This window comes from Acomys minous (assembly GCF_964271855.1).
Source record: "Acomys minous genome assembly, chromosome: 2".
In the NCBI taxonomy this organism is placed as follows: domain Eukaryota; kingdom Metazoa; phylum Chordata; class Mammalia; order Rodentia; family Muridae; genus Acomys; species Acomys minous.
In genome coordinates, this window is record NC_140484.1 from 15,042,862 (window position 1) to 15,066,864 (window position 24,003).

The 24,003-nt window shown below is 51.3% G+C and overlaps 1 protein-coding gene and 1 pseudogene across 10 annotated transcripts in view; one reads left to right on the plus strand and one right to left on the minus strand.

Moving 5' to 3' along the window:
* LOC311592715 (large ribosomal subunit protein uL22-like) overlaps positions 1-24,003 on the minus strand; it is a 222,231-nt pseudogene that overhangs the window by 125,738 nt on the left and 72,490 nt on the right. The gene's annotated exons all lie outside the window — the stretch shown is intronic.
* KCNIP2 (potassium voltage-gated channel interacting protein 2) lies at positions 847-23,410 on the plus strand. 9 transcript variants are annotated; one of them, XM_084772188.1, is made up of 10 exons: positions 847-1,197; positions 18,815-18,910; positions 19,679-19,732; positions 20,273-20,397; positions 20,740-20,809; positions 20,975-21,045; positions 21,159-21,266; positions 21,445-21,549; positions 21,723-21,785; positions 22,192-23,410. In XM_084772188.1, the coding sequence occupies exons 1-10, from the start codon at positions 1,125-1,127 to the stop codon at positions 22,246-22,248; spliced, it is 822 nt and encodes a 273-aa protein (XP_084628314.1). In that variant the 5' UTR covers positions 847-1,124; the 3' UTR covers positions 22,249-23,410. The 9 variants fall into 9 exon arrangements, with proteins under 9 accessions (XP_084628314.1, XP_084628316.1, XP_084628315.1 ...); XM_084772189.1 differs by having other exon boundaries at positions 849-1,197; positions 22,070-23,410; XM_084772190.1 differs by lacking the exon at positions 19,679-19,732 and having other exon boundaries at positions 18,815-18,914; positions 20,277-20,397.

Here is a 24,003-nt window from a genome sequence, read left to right on the forward strand (position 1 = left end):
ACAAATGTATTGAGGTACTGTAGCTGAGGCTTTTGGTCTCAGCAGGCATTTCTGGAGACATGAGGCCCATGAGATGGAAGGAGTGCTGTGCAGTGCTATCCATAGCTGGCCCTGCCTTCAGAAAATGACGGTGGCTTCGGGTGAGAGACATCTCTTTTCTGTGTCATACCTGGATCCCCAGTCCTTTGAAAAGTCACCTAATCTGGAAAACAAAGTCTCGGACAGCAGATGGCAAAAGAGAAAAGGGTAGAAAAGTTAAGAGAAAAAAAGGCAGTCAGGAGCAGTGAAGACTTGAGACACTGACCGGTTCACGTTCTTTTCCCTTTCCTTTTGGGGGAAGGAGGGGGCTGCGGTTGTCATCAGATCAGGGAAGAGATCATTCAGAAAGTGAGGCCCCTCCTGGATTTTGAAAAATGTACCCAATGCCACCAGTGAGCGCGAGCGCATCCCACTAGAGAATGGTGGCTGCTGGTTGGGAACACGCAACATGAGGCAGGAGGAACAGCGGAGAAAATAAGGTTGACCTGAAGACCAGAGGGAACAAGGGGCGCAGACACACACTAGGCTCCTGCCCTGATGGGTAGGACTGACTGACTGTGGGGGTTAGGAGTGCCTTAGAATTGGAGGCGGGTTTTCTTCACAGTGGGGCTTTTCTGGCCCCCTCTTCCTGAAGCCCCGCAGTTTAGTGGGTGGTGTAGCTGGAGAGCTATTCTCCCTTCTGTCACTTTCCTGTTCACCCCTTTACCCAGTGCCTCCTCCGAGCTGCAGAGGGTGGGGGGGCGGGGGTAGGGGGAACCAATCCGGGCAGCGCCTAAAGGGGGAGGCGGCAGTGACAGCCGCGGGGAGGGGGCGGAGGAGAGGCGGCTGGGCTCCGGCTCAGCTCTCAGCTCCACTCTGCCTTCCGCTCCGCTCTCACTTGCCGCTAAAGGCTCCCGCTCCTGCCCCAGGACCCAGAGGTGGGCCCTAAAACCCAAGCGTCCCCAGACAAAAGCCTTGCCAGCCCCTACTCCCGACCTCCAGCCCCGGCAGGTCGCTGCGCCGCCAGGGGGCGCCGTGTGAGCCCCCTATCCCGGCCACCCGGCGCCCCCTCCCATAGCCCAGGCGGGAGCGGGGCGCCGGGGGCCATGCGGGGCCAAGGCCGAAAGGAGAGTTTGTCCGAATCCCGAGATCTGGACGGCTCCTACGACCAGCTTACTGGTAAGTCGGTGGCTCAGGGGTCCTTGGTGGGGTGGGCGGACTCCATCCCCCTAGACTGTCCCACCTCTCTCGCCCTAGTTTGACCCCTACTCACACACTGCCCCCTTCCCACGCACCTCCTAGGCTGGTCTGGGCAGCAAGACCCTGGGATTCAAAGCTTTGGGTCCCTAAGTCGGGGGGGGGGGTGCTGAGGAAGAACAGGTGGGGCAGGTGTTGAGAGGCCTCAGGTGTAGGCGTGTGTAACACAGGGCTAAGAGTGTGTTTGGAGTGGGAGGTGTTACGTGCGTGCGCACCTGTCGTGTGTGTGTGTGTGTGTGTGTGTGTGTGTGTGTGTGTGTGTGGTGTATGTATGTGTGTGCCTCCCACAGCTAGTTGCCATGTGCCTTGAGCTTTGGTGACAGCTAGGCTGAATGTGATTGCATGGGACAGTGCTCTTTTATGGTCTTCCCAGATGTTTGAGTGTGGTTCCGTAGGACCCTGGCAGCACTAGAAAAGTTGTTTTGTCTGCTGCATGTGTGTTGCATATGTGCTTTGAATGATTCTGTATGACGTGGCATGTGATTACCAGAGTACATGAGGGTGTCACTTTATGTTGCTATGTCCCTCTATAAGACTTCCTGGATGAGCACTCATTATGTTTGTGATTGTGGGCAATGGGTTGTTTTAGCATTTGGTGCTGTCTGCTGTCATGTGTGAATATTGCAGTGGGGGCTCAGTGAGTGTTGATGCCATTTCTGTCCTCTTCACTTCTGTCTTCCTTGTGTTGGTGAGGGGCTTTAGTGTCCGGTCCCCACCCTCACCACCACCACCCCCCCCCCCGCCTCCCCGCTTCATTGTCTGCAGACAGCTCAAGGACCCAGCACCCAAACAGTATGGCTTGCAGAAGCACCCTGTGGCCCCAGCTCCTGGCCCCTGTAGAAAGCCTTTTGTTAGTTCCCACCAGGAGAATAGTTACTCAGGTCATTCTTGACGTGCAAAGCTCCTTCAGACAGCAGCAACGCTTTTAGAACTTCACCCAGACCTCAATCTCTTTCCCTCCTTCAGAGCCACAGATAGAAGCTATCGAACTACAAAGTGCAGTAAGGCTCCCCTCACCCCCCTCACCCCCCCCACCTCCTATCCCCCCCTTATCCCCCCCATCCCTCTGCTGCCCACTTTGGGAGGGTCTGGGAGACCTAGTACATCTGGGTACTTGTAGAGTTTGGAGTTTGGTAGGGAGACGTGCATTTATGTAAATGACTGTCACCTTTGTACACAAGTATACATGTCTTTGTGTGTCTCGTTGTGCAGGCTACCTAAGAACCCCAACCAAGACTACTTACGAGGGAGGGGAGCGGCTCCTAAGTCTCTCCTAAGACTGAAACAAAGCTGAGCAAGTGGGGAAGTCAATAATCCTTGCCCCTCCTTAGTGGAGTCAGGGTTAGACCTGGGAAACAGGCAAGGGCACCAGGATCTTAGGCTTTGAGAACAAGTCCCTGCTGCTGCTGCCTTTGGGAAGACCCTCATTCAATGTCAAGACCCCGGGGGGGGGGGGAGAACGCTTACCCATGGGAGTCCAGAGGCCCTGCTCTCCAGTTCTCTTCTGTACCCACTATCAACTTAGGATCTTTGCAGTAGTCAGGGTCCAGGACCTCATTAACAGTTTGCTTTCTGGCTGGGCATGGTGGCGCCCCCGTTTAGTCCCAGCACTCGGGAGGCAGAGGCAGGCAGATCGCTGTGAGTTCGAGGCCAGCCTAGTCTGCAAAGTGAGTCCAGGATAGCCAAGGCTACACAGAGAAACTCTGCCTCGAAAAACAAAAACAAACAGTTTGCTTTCTGCCCTACTCCTCCCCTTTAATGACCTGGCCTCCTCCTTGCTGGGCTATTTATTTATTTCTCTGTGTAGTCATGGCTGTCATGGACTCGCCTTGTAGACTAGGCTGGCCTCGAACTCACAGTGATTCTCCTGCCTCTGCCTCCTGAGTGCTGGGATTAAAGGGGTGTGCCACCAGCCCACCTTGGTTATTTTTCATTAACTTATGTGAGATAGTGTTTTGTTACATAGTCCTGGCCTTGAACTCACTATGTAGCTCAGGCTGGACCCAAACCTAAAACTTCTTGGTCATCAGCATCAGCATCGTCGCTGATGACCTTCGCATGTGACTGGAGAAGTAGAAAAATGAGCTACCAGGACCTCTTTGTAAAGAGAGGCTTATCTTTGTAACTGGAGTGGGCAGTTTGGAGCCCGGAGGGGAGTCGTTGTCCACGGTGCTGAAGCGTGCTCCAGCCCTCCCCTTTCCTATGCAGGCCAGATTCCCCAGTTGGAGTTGGGGAGGTTAAAGAGGTTGTATCTCTATTATCTTTGGTTCATTAGGCTGGCAGAAAAGTGGCCTTAAAAGTTATGATTCAGAGCATCTTGGATACGCCTTGACTGTCCCAGGTTTGCCCCAAGCTCAAAACAGTTGGGAAGCAGTATTTCTTACTTATTGCTCCCCTCCAGCCTCCCCTTCATATCTTACTAGCCCGGTGGGGCTGTTGGGCAGTGCTACTTAGTGGGGAAAGACTTCGATCAGCAGCGACCCCATCTGGAGGGAGGCAGAGAAAAAACAGCGTAAGCTGAGTAGAGACTTGGGTTCTGACTGGCCATGCCCCAGGGCCTCGGTCCAGGAGCTTGTTCTTTTGGCAATAAATGTATCGTTTCTGGGTATGGAGCGCCCCCGTGTGGCTAAAGAGCCCGGAGTATGAAGCTAGTTCCTTAAGGGCACTGTTGCCAGTAGGATCAAGTGGACAAGGTGTGGAGTTTGGGGCTAATTGTCTCCTCTTAAATGTAGGCTCGCTCCCCTACCCCTCCCTCACACAGTAGAAGAAATGGGAGCATACATCTTGTATGGCCTTTCCCAGGATTCTCAAGTGTTAGTAGGCTGGAAGGATTTACGTAGGACTTTGGTGACAACAGTACATCCTAGAAAGGGGTTTGGACAGCGACTGATGGATGAGGGGGCTTGTGCTTGTTGCAGTTGGCTGGGAGACAGCGTAAGATGGTCGAGCTTTTTAGAACGAAGACTCGAAAGACAACACCAGACAGTTTTGAAAGGGATCTGGAGCCAGGAGGCAGCACTAGGCACGCAGCCCTGCCGCCTCTTCACCAAGATAATACACTGTCCTTTTTCCTCCCTCCTGCTTTCTCTCCCATTGGCCCAGGAAGTGTGGAGAGTTGCCATGACAACTGTGTCCTATCACCCCTGTAGCGTCCCTATGCTAATATAGGAGTGGGGGTGGGGATGACAGCCAGAAGAGGGGTTGAAATGGAGCAATAAAAGGTAAATAAGATCTGCTGGCTGTAGTGGTTCACATCTGTAATCCCAGCACTTGGGACGATAAGACAAGATTGCCATGAGTTCGAGACCAGCCTGAATCATGTCGCAAGTGCCAGACAAGACCCGATTAAGGAAAAAAAAAAAAAGTCATTCATCAACCAGTCATCCAGCTTTTCTTTCAAAATTCGTGTGTACCTCTTTTCCTTACCAGAATTCCAGAAGACATTTGGAGAGAAAGCTGAGGAGAGAACGCCCTGCCCCCTCCGCCACACCCCTGCCTTTGGGGTGGGTGCAGAGGTCAAGGTGCTCTTGTGAGGCCAGCAACCTACAGATGAGAGGCTCAGGGTCTGAAACACCCCGCCTGCCTGTCTTGCCTTCTGCACCACCCACTCTAATGGGGGCGGCACCGCCCTCTGTCAGGGACCTTGGGGGCGGAGCTTGGACACTGTGTTCTCAGCCCAGCCATGAACCGCTGCCCCCGCAGGTGCCGGAGTCCGTTGGGGCAGGCAGCAAGGTCCCTCTACCAGTTGGTGACTGGGTCGCTGTCGCCAGGTATGAGGAAGGGAAGGGAGGGCTACGAACCCCTCTAAAACTGAGTGGCTCAAGATTGGAGACTTGCAGAGGTGGAGAGAGGGGCTGCTCACAGAGAACGGAAAGATGAGGGCAAGGTCTCTGACAGAGTAGAGCAGGGACTAAGGATCACTCATGAGGGATCGGGATAAGATAAAGGATGCTTTGGGCATCAGGGCTCACCACACTGGAAAGGGTAGGGCTGCTCACTGAAGGGTGAACAGCCTCAAGAAATGGGCAGGGCAGGGATGGAAGGAAGAAGCTTGCTGCTGAGCTCCCGAGAGGTACAGCCCTGCGTTGCATTACTTGGGTTTTGGAGGGTGTCTTACAGTGACCTATCCATGTCAAAGGGGGGCGGGGGCGGGGGGAGGAAAAGCTGAAGCTAGAACAAGCTGAGCTCGCTAGTGAGTTCATGCCTGACCAGACAGATGGAACTCGGTGACACAGATTGTCACCGCGTTGTCTCTGTGCTGATGGGGTTGTACGTCACTTGCACTAAGTTGTGTGTCTCCAAGGCTGTGCATCCCTAAGGTGCAATCCCTAGGATTGCAGGGTTTATAGGCTTTGGAGTTCGGTTTGAGGACCCTGAGTCAGTAAACTAGCTTTCAAGAAGTTGTGCCTTGGCATGAAGTTTGTGGGAATCATGGACAAATTGTTGGTTTTCATCTGGTGCTGTTGAGGTGTGTGCACACCTCCACTTAGGTTTCCTTACAGCTACTTGGGCCCACAGAACCTGAATATTTTCCTTATCTGGCTTCAGATAAGCTGAAACAACCTGGCCCCGTGGCATTCCGGGATCTGTAGTTCTTTGCTTTGTTACATGAGGTTCCACCTGAGCGCCTCCCCCCAGTACAGTCAAGGCCTGTGGCTACTTCTTGCCATGTACCTTCAGGAGGGGGAGAGTTGGGGCCCAGTGAGAGCCATGCTCACAAATCTCTTGGGGAGCATGCATCCCCCAAGCCCCCTGCTTGGGCTTGTCTCCAGTGACAGATGGCTGGAGCCAGGCAGGGCCAGCTCTCAATCACTGTAGGCATGACTTCCAGGACCCAAAATAGCCCCAACGCCTAGGGAGGTCATTAATCACCTGGTGCAGCTGGGGGCTGTGGTATCTTTTTGATTAGCTGGGGAGGGGATGGTCTAGGGGGCTGAGAGACGGGCTTTGGGGTCTTTGTTGACAGAGTGGTAGTGGAGAGCAAATAGCAGAGGGTGTGGGTTCCTCCACAAAGCAGTGTTTTTCCAGACTTGAACTGTGCAGAGTAAATGGCTGAATGACGGCAGTATATCTCTGTTGAGACTTGAGATGTCTGCAATGGACCAGCCCAGTACTCTAACGGTTTAGCTTTGAGCAATTCCATTAAGATGTCCCTCTGGAGCTGGCTGGATGGCTCAGTAGGAGAGAGAGTGTTAACCTCAAATCGGCAAGGCCTTTGGTTCAATCCCCAGTAGCAAATCGAACAAACATCTTTATAGCCAGTGTGGCCGCACATACCTGCGATCTTAGCACTCAGGATGCTGAGGCTAGAAGATTGCAGTGAGTGTGAAACGATCTTAGGCTACGTATGTATTAAGTATCAAGCCAGCCAAGGCTTCATAGAGAGACCCTGTCCTTACGTTAGGCATAATAGCACACACCTTTAATCCTAGCACGTGGGGGGAAAACAAAGCCAGGCAGATCTCTGAGGCCAACCTGATCTACAAAGTGAGTTCCAGGACAGTCAGGGATGTTAAACAGAGAAATTCTGACTCTAAAAAGAAAAAGGATGCCAGGCATGGTGATGCACACCTTTAATCCCAGTACTCAAGAGGCAGAGGCAGGCAGATCTCTATGAGTTCGAGGCCAGCCTGGTCTACAGAGTGAGTTCCAGGATAACCAAAGCTACACAGAGAAACCCTGCCTCCAAAAAAAAGAGAAAGAAAAGAAAAGAAAGGAAGGAAGAAAATTCAGGAGTTTACCTTTAATCCCAGCACTCAGAAGGCAGAGACAAGCTAAAGCCAGTTGAACAGCAAAGTCCAGTCTACGTCACTGTCTCATTGGGCTCGAAGACCCGAGAAGTCTTCGTAGGAGGAAGATTCTGGAGAAGAGTTCTCTCACTTCCCACAGACCCTTCCACAAGAAGCCTGGTTGATTTAGAACCAGGAATCAGTGTGAGGCTGGATCAAGATCTCTGAGGAAGGAAAAAAGGGGTCACATGGACAGGACAGTTGTATTCAGGGTGGTTGGTCTGTCTGTCTCTCCAGCTGCAGAAAGCAGGAAGCATTGATATGATGCCTTTTTTGTTTGTTTGTTGTTGTTGTTGTTGTTGTTGTTGTTGTTGTTTTAATTAAAGATGGTTCTTCTTAGCCGGGCAGTGGTGGCACACGCCTTTAATCCCAGCACTCGGGAGGTGGAAGCAGGTGGATCGCTGTGAGTTCAAGGCTAGCCTGGCCTACATAATAGTCCAGAACAGCCAAAGCTACATGGTGAAACCCTATCTCAAAAAAAAAAAAAAAAAAAAAAAGACGGTTCTTCTTTCACTCCCAATACTCTGCTTAGCATTTATAAAATCCATCCCTTTTAAATTTTGTCACCCTTACCTTTCCCAACATGCACTGTTTTCTTGACACTCCCAAGCCCATTGGAGAGTTGGTTGAGAGAGCTGGCAGGCAGTAGGTTGTGGCCAAAGTCCCAAATGCTGATCCCTTTTGTTAAGGTGGACTATTGATGTGGAACCAGCATTTTATCATTTATTTATTTATAGATGGGTTCTCACTATATAGCCATGGCTGGGTAGCCTGACAGGCTGTCCACAAACTCCCCGATTTGCATGCCTCCGCCTGGTGAGTGCTAGAATTGCAGGCATGTGTGCTCAGTTTAAAGTTGGACACACGGGCTCTTGTAATTCCAGCACCCAGGAGGTGGAGGCAAGAGAAGCTGGCCTACCCTGAGCTCCACAGCAAGAAGACCCTGGGCTGAGGATGTAGCCTTAAAAACAAACAAACGAACACCCCAAAGGTTAGGGATGTAGTTCAATGGTACACAACTATTTTCTCAATTATGTCTGTATATAGTGTTTGTGCAGAGGCCAGAAGAGGGCACCTGGAGCTAGTGTTACGGGAGGCGGTGAGCTGTTGGGTGTGAGAGCTGAACCGAGGTCCTCTGGAGGAGCAGTACGTGCTGTTAACTGCTGAGTCCTCTCTCCAGCCCCTCAGTGGTAAAACTATTGTCTAGCATGTGGAAGGCCCTGGGTTTGATCGTCAGTACCACAAAATCAGATTAGATTTCTCCTGACCTCCCAGTTAGAAAGCTTTTGCTAAATAACTCATTGGACAGCCTGTTTAGAACAGTTTGCCACGTGGTGGTCATACAAATAGAACATTTTGTTTTGTTTTTCGAGACAGGGTTTCTCTGTGTAGCCTTGGCTATCCTAGACTTTGTCTATCCAGCTTTGCAGACCAGGCTGGCCTCGAACTCACAGTGATCTGCCTGCCTCTGCCTCTCCAGTGTTGGGATTAAAGTCGTGCGCACCACTGCCCGGCTGAGCAGTTATTCTTGCAGAGGATCTGAATTTGGTTCCCAGCTCCATGATGGTTCACAACCATCTATGACTCTGGTTCCAGGGGATCTGACCCCTTCTTATCCACAGGCGCCAAGCATGCATGTGGTGCACATACACACAATCAGGCAAAACACTTATACATAGAAAATAAAATAAATCTAAAAGCAAAGGAAAGGTCCAATCTGAAAGTAAAGGATAACATAGTGGCAAATGTGAAAACTTTTGTAAGCTACTGAGTGCGGGGACTATGGGAGGAATGTTGTATTATTGACAGTGGTAACGCCTATTCAACACCAACTATTTCATGTTTTAGTTCATTTGTCCCCACCAAAACCTTTGTAAGGTGAAAAACTGAAAGATATCTGGCGGTGGCAGTGCACGCCTTTAATCCCAGCACTCGGGAGGCAGAGGCAGGCAGATCGCTGTGAGTTCGAGGCCAGCCTGGTCTACAAAGTGAGCCCAGGACAGCCAAGGCTACACAGAGAAACCCTGTCTCGAAAAGCCAAAAAAAGTTAAAAAAAGAAAAAGAAAGAAAGAAAGAAAAAGAAAAAGAAAAAGAAAAACTAAAGCATACACATACTCACACACGTTAAGAATCCATCAAAAAAGCCGGGCGGTGGTGGCACACGCCTTTAATCCCAGCACTCAGGAGGCAGAGGCAGGTGGATCGCTGCAAGTTCGAGGCCAGCCTGATCTACAGAGTGAGTCCAGGACAGCCAAGGCCACACAGAGAAACCCTGTCTCCAAAAACAAAAAACAAAAAACAACAAAAAAAATCCATCAAGAGGCGGCTGGTCATGGTAGCGTATGCCTTTAATCCCAGCACTCGGGAGGCAGAGGCAGGTGGATCACTGTGAGTTCAAGGCCAGCCTGGTCTACAAAGGGAGTCCAGGACAGCCAAGGCTACACAGAGAAACCCTGTCTCGAAAAAGAAGAATAAAAAACAAAACAAAACAACAAAACAAAAAACCACAAAACTCGCGAAAACGAAAACCACACTCATCAGTGGCTCAGCCAGTAGCAGCCAGTGCCACCGAGCCTCAAGACTTTGCTTCCATCCCTGGGACCTGAGGTGAGAGAGCTGACTCCTGTGTGCTGTCTTCTGACCTCCGCGTGTTCGCTGTGACAGCTCCCTGACCTCTGCCCCCAAATAATAATGTTTGTTGTTCTTGTTTTCGAGACAGGGTTTCTCTGTGTAGCCTGGCTATCCTGGAACAAAATCTGTAGACCAGGCTAGCCTCGAACTCACAAAGATCTGCCTATCTTGGCCTCCTGAGTGCTCAGACTAAAGGCATGCACCACTGTGCCTAGTTCAAATAATACTTTTTTAGTGTGGGGGGCAAGTAGAATTCACCCAGTTAAGGGCAAGTTGCAAACTGATTTGAACCCAGGGAGTCTGTCATCTTAGCCCCTGTTACCACCTCTGTGTCCTTCTGTTTCTGCCATTAAGATTATGGAATTAGGTGTTAACATTTTCTGGATTCGGCACATGCTGTCATGCAGCCCAGATTGGCCTTAAACTCCCCGTGTAGCTAAGGCTGTCCTTGAATGCCTAACCGCCCTGCAGCTGCTTTCCAAGCGCTGGGATTACAGGAATGTGCTACCCCAGCTCAAGGAATTGAACCACAGGCAGGTGGTCAGCTGAAGGCTGAAGGCTCTGAAAGGAAGGAGAGGAAGCTGCCTGGGAAGGGTAGGTGAGGCCTCTAGGATAAGTCACTACAGCCCGAGGTTGCCTGCGTCTGTGGGACAGTGAAACAGACAAACTGGCTGAAACAAAGGGCTCTCTGTCTCTCCTCTCTCTCTTGGAGTTACAGACAGTTGTGAGCTGCCATGTGGGTACTCAGAATTGAACCCGGGTCCTGTGGAAGAGCAGGCAGTGCTGTTAACCACTGAGCCATCTCTCCAGCCCACAAAGGGCTCTCGATGACGGTAAAAGGGCTTTTTGACACCGAGAAACCCTGTCTCAAAAACCCAAAGTAAAAATAAAAATTAAAAAAGGGCTTTGCATGCCAGGGGTGGTGTGTAGATCTGGGATATTTACTGTCTTCATCTGTCAGGCAATAACTTGTTAGGTATGAGAAACTGCAGTCAACTTACAAATTGATTCCCTTGCCACGACACAGGGGAGGTGGGCCACAATGGACTGAAGTAAGCACAACTATCTTTGCCCCCAACCTTCACGCAAGGGTAAGATAGTGTATGAGGTAGACACTGACCCCCAGTGGTAGATTCGTAGAACTGCAGTTGGACCTTCAAGGGGCGCAAAAGGACTGGTTCACACCCAACTGAGACTAAACCGGGTGCTGCAGAGTGGGAGCCCTGAGAAGGCCACGCCCACGAAAGTGGTAGCTTTGCAAGAAGGTAGGCACAGAGGATCCGCTCGATCAGATTGGGTTGAAACCGAGGCATTGATGTTAGAGATGCATATGCTTACACTGGCTCTAGCTTAAGGGAATGTCGTCAAAGATTTATAGAGAAAGATTGGCTTGATAGCATCAGTAAGCTATAATGCATCATCTAGTAAAAGCGAGTGCTCAAGTGCAATGCCACCGTAATGGTGTTCACACAGATGGCCCCTGCCTTGTGGTTCACAGGCGCTGATGTCCTCCCCACCCCCACTCACTGCCCCACACCAGACAGGGAGAGACTTCAGAAATGCTGTGGGGGATGAAGCCGTGGGAAGTTCACGGTACCCTTCTATCCTTGACTTCTCCCCAAGGAGGGAGCAGGCTTCTGCAGATCCAGGATGAGGCTCTGGCCTGAAGAAGGAGAAAACACAGCCCTCCCCACCTCCCCTCAGGAGCTTTAGTTGTCTGAGTCCCAAAAGCAGCTTCAGTAAGTTCCCTTCCTGGAGGGTCATGAGGGGGCCAGTGGCCTTTCTCCTGCTTCCGTGGTCAGACCTGATCCTCCCTCCCTTGGGCCTCAGTTTCACTGCCTGTGTGGCCTGTGGGAAGAGAGTGCTTCCCGCCTCACGTCTCCATGACAACCGCGATCGATGCTGTTAGTGTCCTTCTGACAGGAGAGGTCGCTTGTCTTCCCTGACGCTCACACTCAGCTCTATATCAGTATATTAATATAACCGTAGCCCCATTTCCCAGTTACACAGCACAGCCATGTCTACTTCGGATCCCAGCCCAGGAGCCTCCTAAAGCACACACGTCAGCCCATACACTCAGAAATCCCCACACATATTGACACACACATCCCATAGACACCCAAGCACGACTTTGTGACATGTGCGCGATCACACGTGAACACAGACACACATAGAAGAGGACATACATGCTCACATACTGATAAATCCAGAACTCATAGTGTATTATTCTTACCCATGTGTTACTCACCCGGGTGCAGGTCGTTGTTTCTTACACACACACACACACACACACACACACACACACACACATCGCATCCTACCCTGCTACCTGCCTTCTTTCTAAGCACAGCTCTTCTCACTGTCCCTCCCCTCCCTGTGACACACAGCGTCAGGGGAAGCTCTTCTCAATTGGAGCAGGTCACTGCCTCCCTCTTCTAAGCCCATCTCTCTCACACCAAAAGATCCTGAGGAGAATGTGCTGGTCCAAAGGCTGAAGTGGCCCGAAGAAAAGAAAAGGGCGGAGGAGGCTGTGGCTGGGAGGTGTGTGGGGCAGAGGCGGGGAGAGAGGGGAAGGGAGGAGACCCAGGGCAGCCGGAGACTGCAGGGCGGTCTTACTCAGTCTTTCTCAGACAGGGGACTCTGAGGGGGAAGTGGTGTGGGGCAATGTGCTCCATCTGAGTGTCAGTAGGTGGGGGCCATGCCCCCAGGACTGCCATGACCCTGGAAGGGCTGGAGATGGTGGCTGTACTTGTGGTCCTGGTTCTTTTTGTCAAGGTTCTGGAGCAGTTTGGCCTCTTTGAGCCTGTCTCCTTGGAAGGTAACCCAGGTATCTGGGCATATGGGAGTAGCTAACTATTTGGGGACTGGGGTGCTCTATCTTCTATCTTCGTGTCTGGGGGCAGGGTCGAGCAGGGGAGTGAGGGGCCTCTCGGAGAAGTGACAAGTGTATCCTGAGAACAGGATTTATGGGAGATAAGAAGGGTGTCTCTAAGGTGTTTGTCTGAGGGAGGCGAGGGTGGCATCTGGGAGGCAGGGTGTCTCTGGGAAGTGTGAAAGGACGGAGAGGATGCTGAGAACCTGGGCATACAATGTCTAGACTACAGAAGGAAGCCTGAGGTAACAGCAAGGTAAGTCCCTTTTGGAGTCAGATGTGCGACTCCAGGACTGGGTACTTATGGGTAGATTTTTCTGGGGTGTGTAAATTCAGCGTGTGAGACATGGGGTGGCACTCTGTGTTCAGGTGTAAGAGAAGGCAAGGTGTGTAAGCTTGTGGGTGTGACAGATGTGACTGCGTGTGTCCAAGTGACAAGAGTTGTGGCTTTGTGAGGTAGTGGATGTGACTGGTCCCGGGGCTGGGCAGGACGCGTGGCTCAGCCTCCTCGGGTAGTGGGTTGGGTGTGTAACTGTTCTCGGCATTCCCACATAAGGTGGGAGTGGACTCAGAGACGCAAGAGCGGGGACATTGTGACCAGCACGACTGTGGCTCTGCCCAGACTGGGAATCAAGAGTGGGTCAGATCAGCGCCTGGGGTAGCTAAACCCCTACACACACACACACACACACACACACACACACACACACACACACACACCAACTCGTTGAAGTAAGGGCAAGGTGGTCTGTAGGGCTTCCGGCTGCTGTATGTCCTGTTAGGAGACTAGCGTTCATGATGCACAAGAGAACACGTATGCGCCACCTGCCCGGAGTTGCGCCCCTTCCCCCCCCCACCCCCCCACCCCCCACCCCGCTTCTTCCCAGCAAGAATCTTGTAGCTCTGTGGCACACTATTGCCCAATGGTATTACAGAAAGGAAAGGATCATGACAAACGAGGAGGCTGCAGGTTGGACACTTGGGCGAACTGGAAAGGTGTTAAGGGAGCCAGTGGCAAGAGCAAGGTCTAGGAGTTGCCTGTTCTGGGCTCAGCAAGAGCACCTGCCATCATCCTGCTGCGGCTATTGAGGCAGAAACAAGGAGTCAGCTGTAGACAACAAGCATCTGCCTCTAACTCACCGCCTCTTTGAGACTGTGGTGGTGAGCAGGGGCCCATCTGGAAAACCCCTGCATCACAGAAGATGCAAGGCAGCCTCTTAAGAGAGTCCACAAGCAGGAGACACAGGGAGCACCCAAGGTGGATGAGCAGGAGAGAGCCACCCGCCACCTGAGTGACTGACACCACCATCAGAGGCCCTGGGTATAATCCGGCTTCAGGGAAACCAGAGTCTAGGCTAATGGAGGCCCGGGCCAAGGGCCAGGCCACCGTCGATCCCTGCCTGGCCCAATGCCTCCCTCCTACCTTTCAGTAGCTCCGGGGGTGAGATGGGATGGGTCGGAGGGGAGAAGACTGTAACCTTATAGTCACACATACACACACACTTGGAGCAAGGGCTGGTCCTGTGGGTAGAGCCTGGTTTGGGAGGACAGTGTGTTATAGAGGGCAGTGACAGAGGGTAACAAAACTAAAGGAAGTTGGCCCCACTAGGCATGAAGTCAACCCTAGTCAGCAGACCAGGCCAGTGGGTGTGGTCCTGTTATCTGTAGGTAAATGCAGCTGTGAGACACATGTAATAGAGTTAAGGGTCCCCTGAGGGCACAACGAGTGGGACACAATCACTGGGCTAGCCTTGAGCCCCCCAAGTGCTAGAATTATAGGCATGAGGCATCACACCCAGCTCTCTAAGGTCTGTTACTGTGTGAAAGTCTGCTATTCATTTCACCCCCAAAGAGCTGGTCATATGATAAAGAACTCAGAAAGTAGCCGGGCACGGTGGCGCAGGCCTTTAATCCCAGCATTCTGGACGCAGAGGCAGGCAGATTGTTGTGAGTTTGAGACCAGCCTGGTCTACAGAGTGAGTCCAGGACAGCCTGGACTTGAAATAACAAAACAAAACAAAACAGAAAGTGCCGGTTTTTGGCGTAGATGAGTTAGCTAACAGGAAGGAGGGCTTTTGTTCCTCTGAAGGGAAGTTGAGGGTGCTGTGGAGTGAGGGAATTTCAAGAGAGAAAAGTGGATGTGTCCAGACAAATTAAGCATTTATGGATGAAGTATAGTCTTAGGTTGTAGGTGCAATATATATGGGGACTGTATTAGTTTTCTCATTACTGTGGCAACATGCCTGACAAAAGGAACTTAAGAGAAGGCCTTAGGGCTGGAGAGTTAGGTCAGAAGTTAAGAGCACCATCTGCTCTTCCGCAGGTCCTGAGTTCAATTCCCAGAAACCGCATGATGGCTCACAACCACCTACAACAAGGTCTGGTGCCCTCCTCTGGCCTGCAGGAATACATAGAGGAAGTATACTGTGCACATAAAAAACTTTTTTAAAAATTTAATATTTATACAGTATTCTGCCTGCATGTGTGCCTGCAGCCAGAAGAGGACACCAGTCCCCCCCCCCCGCAATAATAAATATTTAAAAGGGGGGCAGACTGGAGAGATGGCTCAAAGGTTAAGAGAGCTCTTCCTGAGGTCCTGAGTTCAATTTCCAGCAACTACATGCTGGTTCACAACCATCTATAATGTGATCTGGTGACCTATTCTGGTGGCAGGCATACATGTAGGCAGAACATTGTATATATAATAAATAAATAAATAAATCTTTTTTTAAAAGGTAGGGGGAGGGGATTATTTTGGCTCAAGGTTTGACTATATAGGCTACCATAGCAGGGAAGGCATGATTGAATGTATAGTCCACCATATTGGGAAGCCATTGTGGTGAACTGTCTTTAGCTATCCAGCAGGAACTTGAAGCAGCTGGTCACACTGTATCCTCCTCAGTCAGAAAACAGAAATAAATGTGGATGCTCAGCGCAGTTTCTCCTGTTTAACTTTTAATTCAGTCTGTGCTCCTAGCCCATGTGATGTTACTGCCCACATTAATGGTGAGAATTCCCTTCTGGGTAAACCAATCCAGAAACTTCCTCGAAGACACTTTGTTTCTTTTGCTGTGAAGAGAAGCACGCAAATGGAGGCTTGATCCAGGTGGGAAGCAGAGTGGCCCTGGAACAGTAGCTGAGAGCTCTACATCCTGACCCACAGGCATCAGGCAGAGACAGAGAGAGAGAGAAAGAGAGGGAGACAGAGACAGAGACAGAGAGAGACAGAGACAGAAAGCAATCAGGCCTAGTGTGAGTTCTTGAAACCTCCAAGCCTACCACCCCTAGTGACACACCTCCTCCAACACGGCCACACCTCCTAATCCTTCCCAAACAGTTCCACAAGTTGGGGGGCCAAGTATTCAAACATAGAAGCCTCTGGGAGCCAATCTCATTCCAATCATCATAGACACAAATGTGTGTCTCCTAGGTGATTGTAAACCTGGCCATCACAAGTCTATCCCTTTGTCAACTCAAAGGTCAAGTACATCACACTGAACCACAGCATTCCATCCCTGGTCTTCATCTCATAATGCAAAATGTGTTTAGTTTGTCTGTATGAGTCCCCCCACCCTTTTTTTTTTTTTTTTTTAGCGTGTGTGTATACACAGGCCATGATGTGAAGGTCAGAGGTCACCCTTCAGGAGTCTGTTCTTATGACTGAATGAGGTTTCTTCTGCTATGTTGTATACTCTAGGCTATTAGGCCTGTGGGCTTCTGGGTGATTATTCTGTCTCTGCCTCCCATCTCACAGAGAGGCCCTGGCATTGCAAATGTGTGCCGCCGCATTCCACTTTTTAATCTGGGTTCTAGAGACTGGACTCAGTTCGTTAGGCTTGCATACCTAACTAGGCTTGCATAGCTAATTAGGCTTGCATAGCTAATACTTCTACCCACTGAGCCTTTTCCTTGGCCCAAGATTTCCTAGAATCTTGTTTTTAAAATTATTTTATTTTATGTGCATTGGTGTGAGGGTGTGAGACCCCTTGGAACTGGAGTTATAGGCAGTTGTGAGCTGCCATGTGGGTGCTGGGAATTGAACCCAGGTCCTTTGGAAGAGCAGACAGTACTTTTAACCACTGAGCCATCTCTCCAGCCCTGATTTCCGAGAGTCCGTTCTAAGTTTGTCCAAAACTTAGAGTCTTTGAGACTCAAGGCAATCTCTTAACTGTGAGCCCCAGAAAAGTAAAAAGAAGATATGAGATTCCAATGCAAATTGGTCCACAGCAACTGTTCTCCTTTTAAAAGAGGAATGAATTAGGGAAGGCCAGGAAAAGTTGGACCAAATCAAGATTCAAACCCAACAAAGCAAACAGCAAGTTCTACAGTGCCATGCTTGGTCCTGGGGGGTCTTGGTGGCATTATCTGGGCACAAGTAAATAAGTAAATCTTGGGTAGCCCTTCTAATTGTTTCTTGTGGCACACATATTGTCTCTCTGTTTGTTTGTTTGTTTTTCTGTATTTTTTGAGACAGGGTTTCTCTGCATAGCCTTGGCTGTCCTGAACTCACTTGTAGACCAGGCTGGCCTCGGACTCACAGTGACCCTCCTGCCTCTGCCTCCTGAGTGCTGGGAGTAAAGGCGTGTGCCACCATGCCCACCACACATATTGTCTCTTATGGGTCTATTGTACTTAATACCTGTGCTTTCCTTGATAGCTTTTCCATAGCTCTGGCATCTCCAGCATCCTCAGGGCCCCAGTGTGGCATAGGCTTCACCTTCACAGGCTCATGTAATGTCCTCTCAAGGGCAAGTGCTCTTTTACTGAGCTATGTCTTGAGTCCCACTGTCTACATTTCTGTTGGCATTCTTGTCTTCCATAGTCTCACCAAACAGGCCCACTGAACTCTATAGTGTGTTATTAGGTCCTCTCTATTCCATGGCTTCAAACTGTTTCTCTCACAAACACTCTCTGAAGGCCTACAAGCCACTCATTCAGATTTGGGATAGCAACAACCCCACTCCTGGTACCAGTTTTCTGTATCAGTTACTTCTTGCTGGCTAAAGAAACTTAAGGGTTTATTTTGGGAGACAGTTTATAGGTATCGTCCATCATGTAAGTAAGGTACATTCATAGTCAGAGAACAGAGAAATTATGACTGGTGCTTAGCCCACCTACTCTTTCTTCCCTTTTTGTTCCGTCGGGAACCCTGCCACATGGGATGGTGCCATTCACATTCAGGGTGGTTCTTTCTTCCTCAGTTAACTGTCCAGAGGTGTGTCTCCTAGGTGATTTTTTGTTGTTGTTCCTTGTTTGTTTTTCTTTCTTTGGTTTTTCAAGACAGGCTTTCTCTGTGTAGCCCTAGCTGTCCTGGACCAGGCTGTCATTGAACTCACAGAGATCTGCTTTGCCTCTGCCACTGCCTCCTGAGCGCTGGGATCAAAGATGTCTTCCACCAGTGCCTGGCTTTCTAGATGGTTCTAAATCCAGCCTAGTTAACAATGGATATTAACCTTCACTGAGTTCTAGCTCATAATGCCATTGACAAGTCATAATAGCTTTGGTATGTGTCTTAAGACCCTTCATACATAGTGTTATGATGTCTGAGGGCCCTTTTGCATTTTCTGTGGTCATGCTGTACATGAGATAGTCTCTGTGGGTCTCCATATGTGTAACCATGTTTTACTTTGGTCATGTTTATATATATTATAGTATTAGGCAAAAGCATATGTTTGGTGTGTTTGCAACACACTTAGGCCATCAAGTGTTGGCCTATCATCTATATGTCACTTTAAATTGTTACTATACAACATACCTCTGTGTGTGTGTGAGTATGGATGTGTGGATGGATGTGTGTGTATATGTGTGTGTGTATGTGGTTGGTTGTGTGTGTGTGTGTGTGTGTGTGTGTGTGTGTATGTGGTTGGTTGTGTGTGTGTGTGTGTGTGTGTGTGTGTGAGAGAGAGAGAGAGAGAGAGAGAGAGAGAGAGAGAGAGGGAGGGAGGGAGGGAGGGAGGGAGGGAGGGAGAGAGAGAACAGTGACAGAGACAGAATCCTATTCAGGCAATCCCTTAGACATTACCCTGAGGAGTGGAGTTAACAGTTAGCTCTTGCCAGCCATCTCTCATTATACGACTGATTTCCACGCCTGTGAGACCCAATAGGGAACCTGGCCCTGGCTGCCCTGCCCATCTAGCCACATGGCCCCCTTCATTTCCTATTCCCACCCCCAGCCAGTATTGATCTGTGATGGGTGGAGGGACAGTGGGAGTTAATGTGCCTTCCTGGGGTCTTTCTCTCTTCCCAGGCCACCCTCCAGGGCCCACTAAAAAAGCCCTGAAGCAGCGTTTCCTCAAGCTGCTGCCATGCTGCGGGCCCCAAGCCCTGCCCTCAGTCAGTGAAAGCAAGTGCCTCTCCTATGCTTCCGGGGGTGGGGCGTTTGTGTGTGTGTGTGTGTGTGTGTGTGTGTGTGTGTGTGTGTATGCGCATGTGTGTGTGAAGTGTTGGACTTGGGGTAGGAACTGGCTGGGTCTGAGTGTTAAGGGGTGTGACTGCAAACTGGAATGTATGGCCAGATCATGAAAACCCGTGGGCATCCTTGACCTGCAAAATGGCAGACGGACCAGGCCTAAAGCCTGAGTCGTGTAAGCACGGCCAGTGAAGGGGGTGGCTTAGCTGATGAGGTTGGTCTCAACTCTGGGACCTCCCTCCTGCTTTGGAATGTGTGTCACCTATGCCCAATAGGGTGCAAGTGTAGAGCTTAGAGCCTGCCTTCCCAGAGGTCAGGGTTCTGAGATTTTTCTGTCTCAGCCTGATCCTCAACTGAGTGGCCGCCAACTGAGTGATTTCCTTTCGTCTACAGGCTCCATTTCTTCAGCTGAGCCTTGCCCACTTTAGAAAAGCATACTGAATTTTGTAAGCCCTTGAGGCCTACTCGGTAGCTATTTGAGCACCTAAAGTTGCTTTGCTCCGAAAAAGAAGGGGGGCCTTGTATGTGAGAAGCCCACTTCATCATGGATGTCTGTGTTCACTGTGTGTGTGTGTCTTTGCTGTGGGCCTGGGGTTCGTGTGTTGGAACACTCAGGTCTGTGAGATTTCCTGTGAGTGTGGGACCAGGGGAGTGTCTGCCTGGTCTTCTGGCGCCTTCTCGGTGACAATTCGCTCCCTTCAGCATTAGCTGCCCCAGCCTCCCTCCGCCCCCACAGACCCCGCCCGCTGGACCCAGGTGACTTACTCTCCTGGTTGGGGCGGGAATGGGGGTACTTGCCTGGGGGCTGGACGTTGGGAGATAGGGTGGGATTGAGGGTGGAGTCAGGATGGGGGTCTGGATGAAGATTGGCTGGAGCTGGGCGGAGCATGGCTCGGGCATGGCTGGGATGGGCGGGGCTTGATGGGACCCTGTTGGACGTGGGCTCTCTCAGGCTTGCGGGGAGTTGGTCAATAAAGGTGCCTGTGCCCCACTCTATCCCTTTACTGAAAAGAGTCTGTCCCCCACCAAGGGCCAGGGGCCAGTTTTGAGGCGGTACCTCTGGCTTTGGAGCTAGGCGTAACCTTAGCCTCCAACAGACCTCTAAGCTGACCGACCAGTGAGTGTCTTTTTCCCTTCAACCTTCTCAGCTGAGTCTGGCAAGCTGTCCTCCGGTGTGGAAGATGGGACAAGGGAGAAGGGGGTTGGGGGAGGGGGTGGGTTAGTTTCTTGGATATTACCCACGTGATCTCAGAGGCCTGACCTGAGGCAAGGCTATCCCGCTACCACTCCCCGCAGACAGCGTGGAGGATGAGTTTGAACTGTCTACGGTGTGTCACCGGCCTGAGGGTCTGGAGCAGCTCCAGGAACAAACCAAGTTCACGCGCAAAGAGTTGCAGGTCCTGTACCGAGGCTTCAAGAACGTGAGTGGAGGGTGTAGCCAATTTGGCAAGCAAGGGCTGAATCTGAGAGGCCTGGCTGACCTGCAATCACCGGGAAAGCATGGTCTGGGTGCTTTGAGGTGGGAGATAGGGCCGGCAGACCCAACTTCTTAGCCTGAGGTTTCAGGTCCCTGGGGGTGGCAAGCTGGCTTTGTGATGGTTTAGTTCAAGGTTACTTGTACCCGGGGAAGAAGTCTGCTTGCCAGTCGTTCCCAGAACTCGGGGGCAAGACGATTTTTCCTCCTGGGAGTCTCTGGCCCAAGGGTGGTGAGTAGAAAGCATGAAGGGTTCCTGTCTCTGCTCAGACTTGTTTTCCCCACCCAGGAATGCCCCAGCGGAATTGTCAACGAGGAGAACTTCAAGCAAATTTATTCTCAGTTCTTTCCCCAAGGAGGTAAGGAGACAGACACTGATGAGGTGGCAGCTGTCCGTCCCTAGGCTGAGGTAGGAAGAGGGTTCTGGAGGTCTGGGAAAGCTGAGAAAATGCAGGCTGGGAAAGCTGTAGAGAAATAAGCACCGGGGATGGAAGACGAAGTTCATGTCCCAAACTGGTCCACAGACTCCAGCACCTATGCTACTTTTCTCTTCAACGCCTTCGACACCAACCACGACGGCTCTGTCAGTTTTGAGGTGAGCTAGGAGAAATGGGTCAAACAAGCCTGTTTCCTTGGGCTTCGGGGGCCCAAGATTTCCATGCCAAACCCAAAGAGTGGGTTGGCAATGTTTTCTCCACCTCCATCCAGGACTTTGTGGCTGGTTTGTCGGTGATTCTTCGGGGAACCATAGACGATAGGCTCAACTGGGCCTTCAACTTCTATGACCTCAACAGGGATGGCTGTATCACAAAGGAGGTGCAGGGCCACTGGGGGGAGGGGGGCAAGAGGGGCGGTGTGTGGGTGCCGGGTGGTGATGGTGGGAAGGGATCGTATGTTGTCACCCGTGAGGGGTGAGGCCTGTCCTTGGCCCTAGGCCCATAAATTTGGAAGCTAGAGGCTCTTGAGAGCTCACAAAGTTCGTCTGGCTTTCCAGGAAATGCTTGACATCGTGAAGTCCATCTATGACATGATGGGCAAGTACACGTACCCTGCGCTCCGGGAGGAGGCCCCGAGAGAGCATGTGGAGAGCTTCTTCCAGGTACCTGGGGCTGGGTAGGCTGTGGAGGGGGGAAAAGGGGGAGGGGGTGGGGGAGGGAGGGAGGGGGGACGGGGGAAGGAGACCAAGGCCCAACAGGGCACTTACCCAACTGTCTCGCTCCCCGTTGTCTCCCTTGTTCTCCCTGCCTGACCCCCCCCCTCCCTTTCTTGCAGAAGATGGACAGAAACAAGGATGGCGTGGTGACCATTGAGGAATTCCTTGAGTCTTGTCAACAGGTATGGCTGCACTCTCTACAGTCCCCTGGTCTGAACTCTAGACCTCAGTCAGTGAACCGGAGAAAGTCTCCTCTCAACTATGTCACACTGCCCACTCCCCCACCCCTAACCCCCCCCATCCTGCCCAGGACATTAACCCCCTCCCCACCTCAGACTCCTCCTAGGTATCCTCCTCCTTAACCTCTGAGGGTCCCCATCTTTGATTCGGTGTCTTTCTCTGTGTCTGACAAGCTTTTCCCTTCCCCTCTCTCTCATCTGCCTTCCTCACGCTGCCGTGACCACAGGACGAGAACATCATGAGGTCCATGCAACTCTTTGATAATGTCATCTAGCCCCCCAGGGAGAGGGATCAGTGCTTCCGGGGGTGACCGTGCTCTAGTCCTAGTCTAGATCTTTCTCTCTGCAGGTCTGTCCTCATCTACGCGTTCCCGGGGGCTTCGGTAGTGCAGATCCCTGGGGCTAAACAGCAAGAGCGGGCAGACTATACCTGGGGTTTGGGGGGCTGGGTCCCACTCCCGACAGCTCTCACCCCCTTCTCACCTGATACCCAGTACTGAGGACACCCCTGGGGTCGGGACTGAATGGCTTTCCACCTCCCAACCCCACTTAGGAAACCACATTAGACCGTCCTCCTGCTATGGTGCTTTCCCCGTCCCTGACCTCGTAGATTTCCCTCAAGACTCCCTTCTCAGAGAACATGCCCTGTCCTGGGCTTGCTTGTCAGCTTAGCCTTTGAGGGCCCTGTGGGAAGGGGACAAGAAAGCAGAAAAACAGTGGCCCTGAGCCAGTGGTTAGGGCCTAAGAATTGGCTCAAGTGGCAAAACAGAAAGCCTGGGCAGATTATGAGAGCTGAGGAGGGGCTGTCACTGCCAGCTTCCCAGGGGTCTGCTGTCCAGGGCCAGCAGACCATGAGCTTCCAGACTTTTCCAGAAGGCCTTATGTCCTTAGCAATGTCCCAGAAATTCACCATACACGTCTCAGTGTCTTAGGAGAGCCTGGGATCCAGGTGTCTGGTCCATCCCTGAATCCTCTCCCTCCTCCTTGCTGGTATGGTGGAGGTGGTAGCCAGGGGAACATGGGGGGGGGGTGTCCTGGATGGTGCCCTCTGGCCTGTCACTTGTTTTGATGGAGTCAGGGATTTTCCTGAACTTGGCTCTACCACTCCTCCTAGTGGCTTCCTTAGGGGAGTGGGAGGAGAAAGGCGGGTACTATGTCTGAACTCAATGTGGGGGTGCATTTATTAGAATCTTTGCGCAGGCACTATGTCTGAACACAATGTGGGGGTGCATTTATTAGAATCTTTGCCCGGCTCCCACAGTGCCCTCGGGTTCCCTAGGGGCCCCCTCCCTCTATTTAGTCTACCCAGAGATGCCTCTGAGCTCACTTAGAGGGCAGGGACCATAGGATCCAGGTCCAACCTTATTGTAAGCACCCTGCCATGCTGCTGCCCCCTCTGAACACCTGCTTGTCTCCTTCGGCTCACCTTCCCAGTCAGCTAGAGTCTGAGGGGAAGGCCTCACAGGGCCCTGCATCCTGTCAGACATTGGTGACTGCTTTGCATTTTGGGCTCTTCTACATATTTTGTAAAATAAGACCAGATCCAATAAAACACATGGCTATGCACAGCCTGGTGTCTTGACTTCTTCTTTTGGTTTTTCGAGACAGGGTTTCACTGTGTAGCCTTGGCTGTCCTGGACTCTATTTGTAGACCAGGCTGGCCTTGAACTCACAGAGATCTGCCTACCTCTGCCTCCCTGAGTGCTGGGATTACAGGCATGTGCCACCATGCCCAGCCTGTGTCTTGGCTTTTTTGTTTGTTTGTTTGTTTTGTTTTTTGTTTTTGTTTTTCGAGACAGAGTCTCTCTGTGTAGCCTTGGCTGTCCTGGACTCTATTTGTAGACCAGGCTGGCCTTAAACTCACAGCAATCCGCCTGCCTCTGCCTCCCGAGTGCTGGGATTAAAGGCGTGCACCACCACGCCCGGCTGTCTTGGCTTTTTTTTATCTTCCAACTCTACAAATTCCCTTCTGTCTGGATGATTTGTCTAGAGCCCTTTAAACTTCTAGGAAAGTGCTTGTCTTTCCAAATCTGGCCATGCCTTGGCACATGACCAAGACTCAGGTTGGAAATCCATCTGACTGTGGCCCCTAAGTGAATCTCCTTCCGTGACGTGAGAGAACACATGCAAAGAAGGGATGCTGTCTAGAGACTGGATGTGC

What these genes read in the sequence shown, in the direction of transcription:
- KCNIP2 (XM_084772188.1), top strand. Translation starts at nt 1,125, where the DNA reads ATGCGGGGCCAAGGCCGAAAGGAGAGTTTGTCCGAATCCCGAGATCTG. An exon ending in TGTACCGAGGCTTCAAGAAC is followed by an intron (nt 20,398 to 20,739) that starts GTGAGTGGAGGG and finishes TTCCCCACCCAG; the next exon opens with GAATGCCCCAGCGGAATTGT. An exon ending in ATGGCTGTATCACAAAGGAG is followed by an intron (nt 21,267 to 21,444) that starts GTGCAGGGCCAC and finishes CTGGCTTTCCAG; the next exon opens with GAAATGCTTGACATCGTGAA.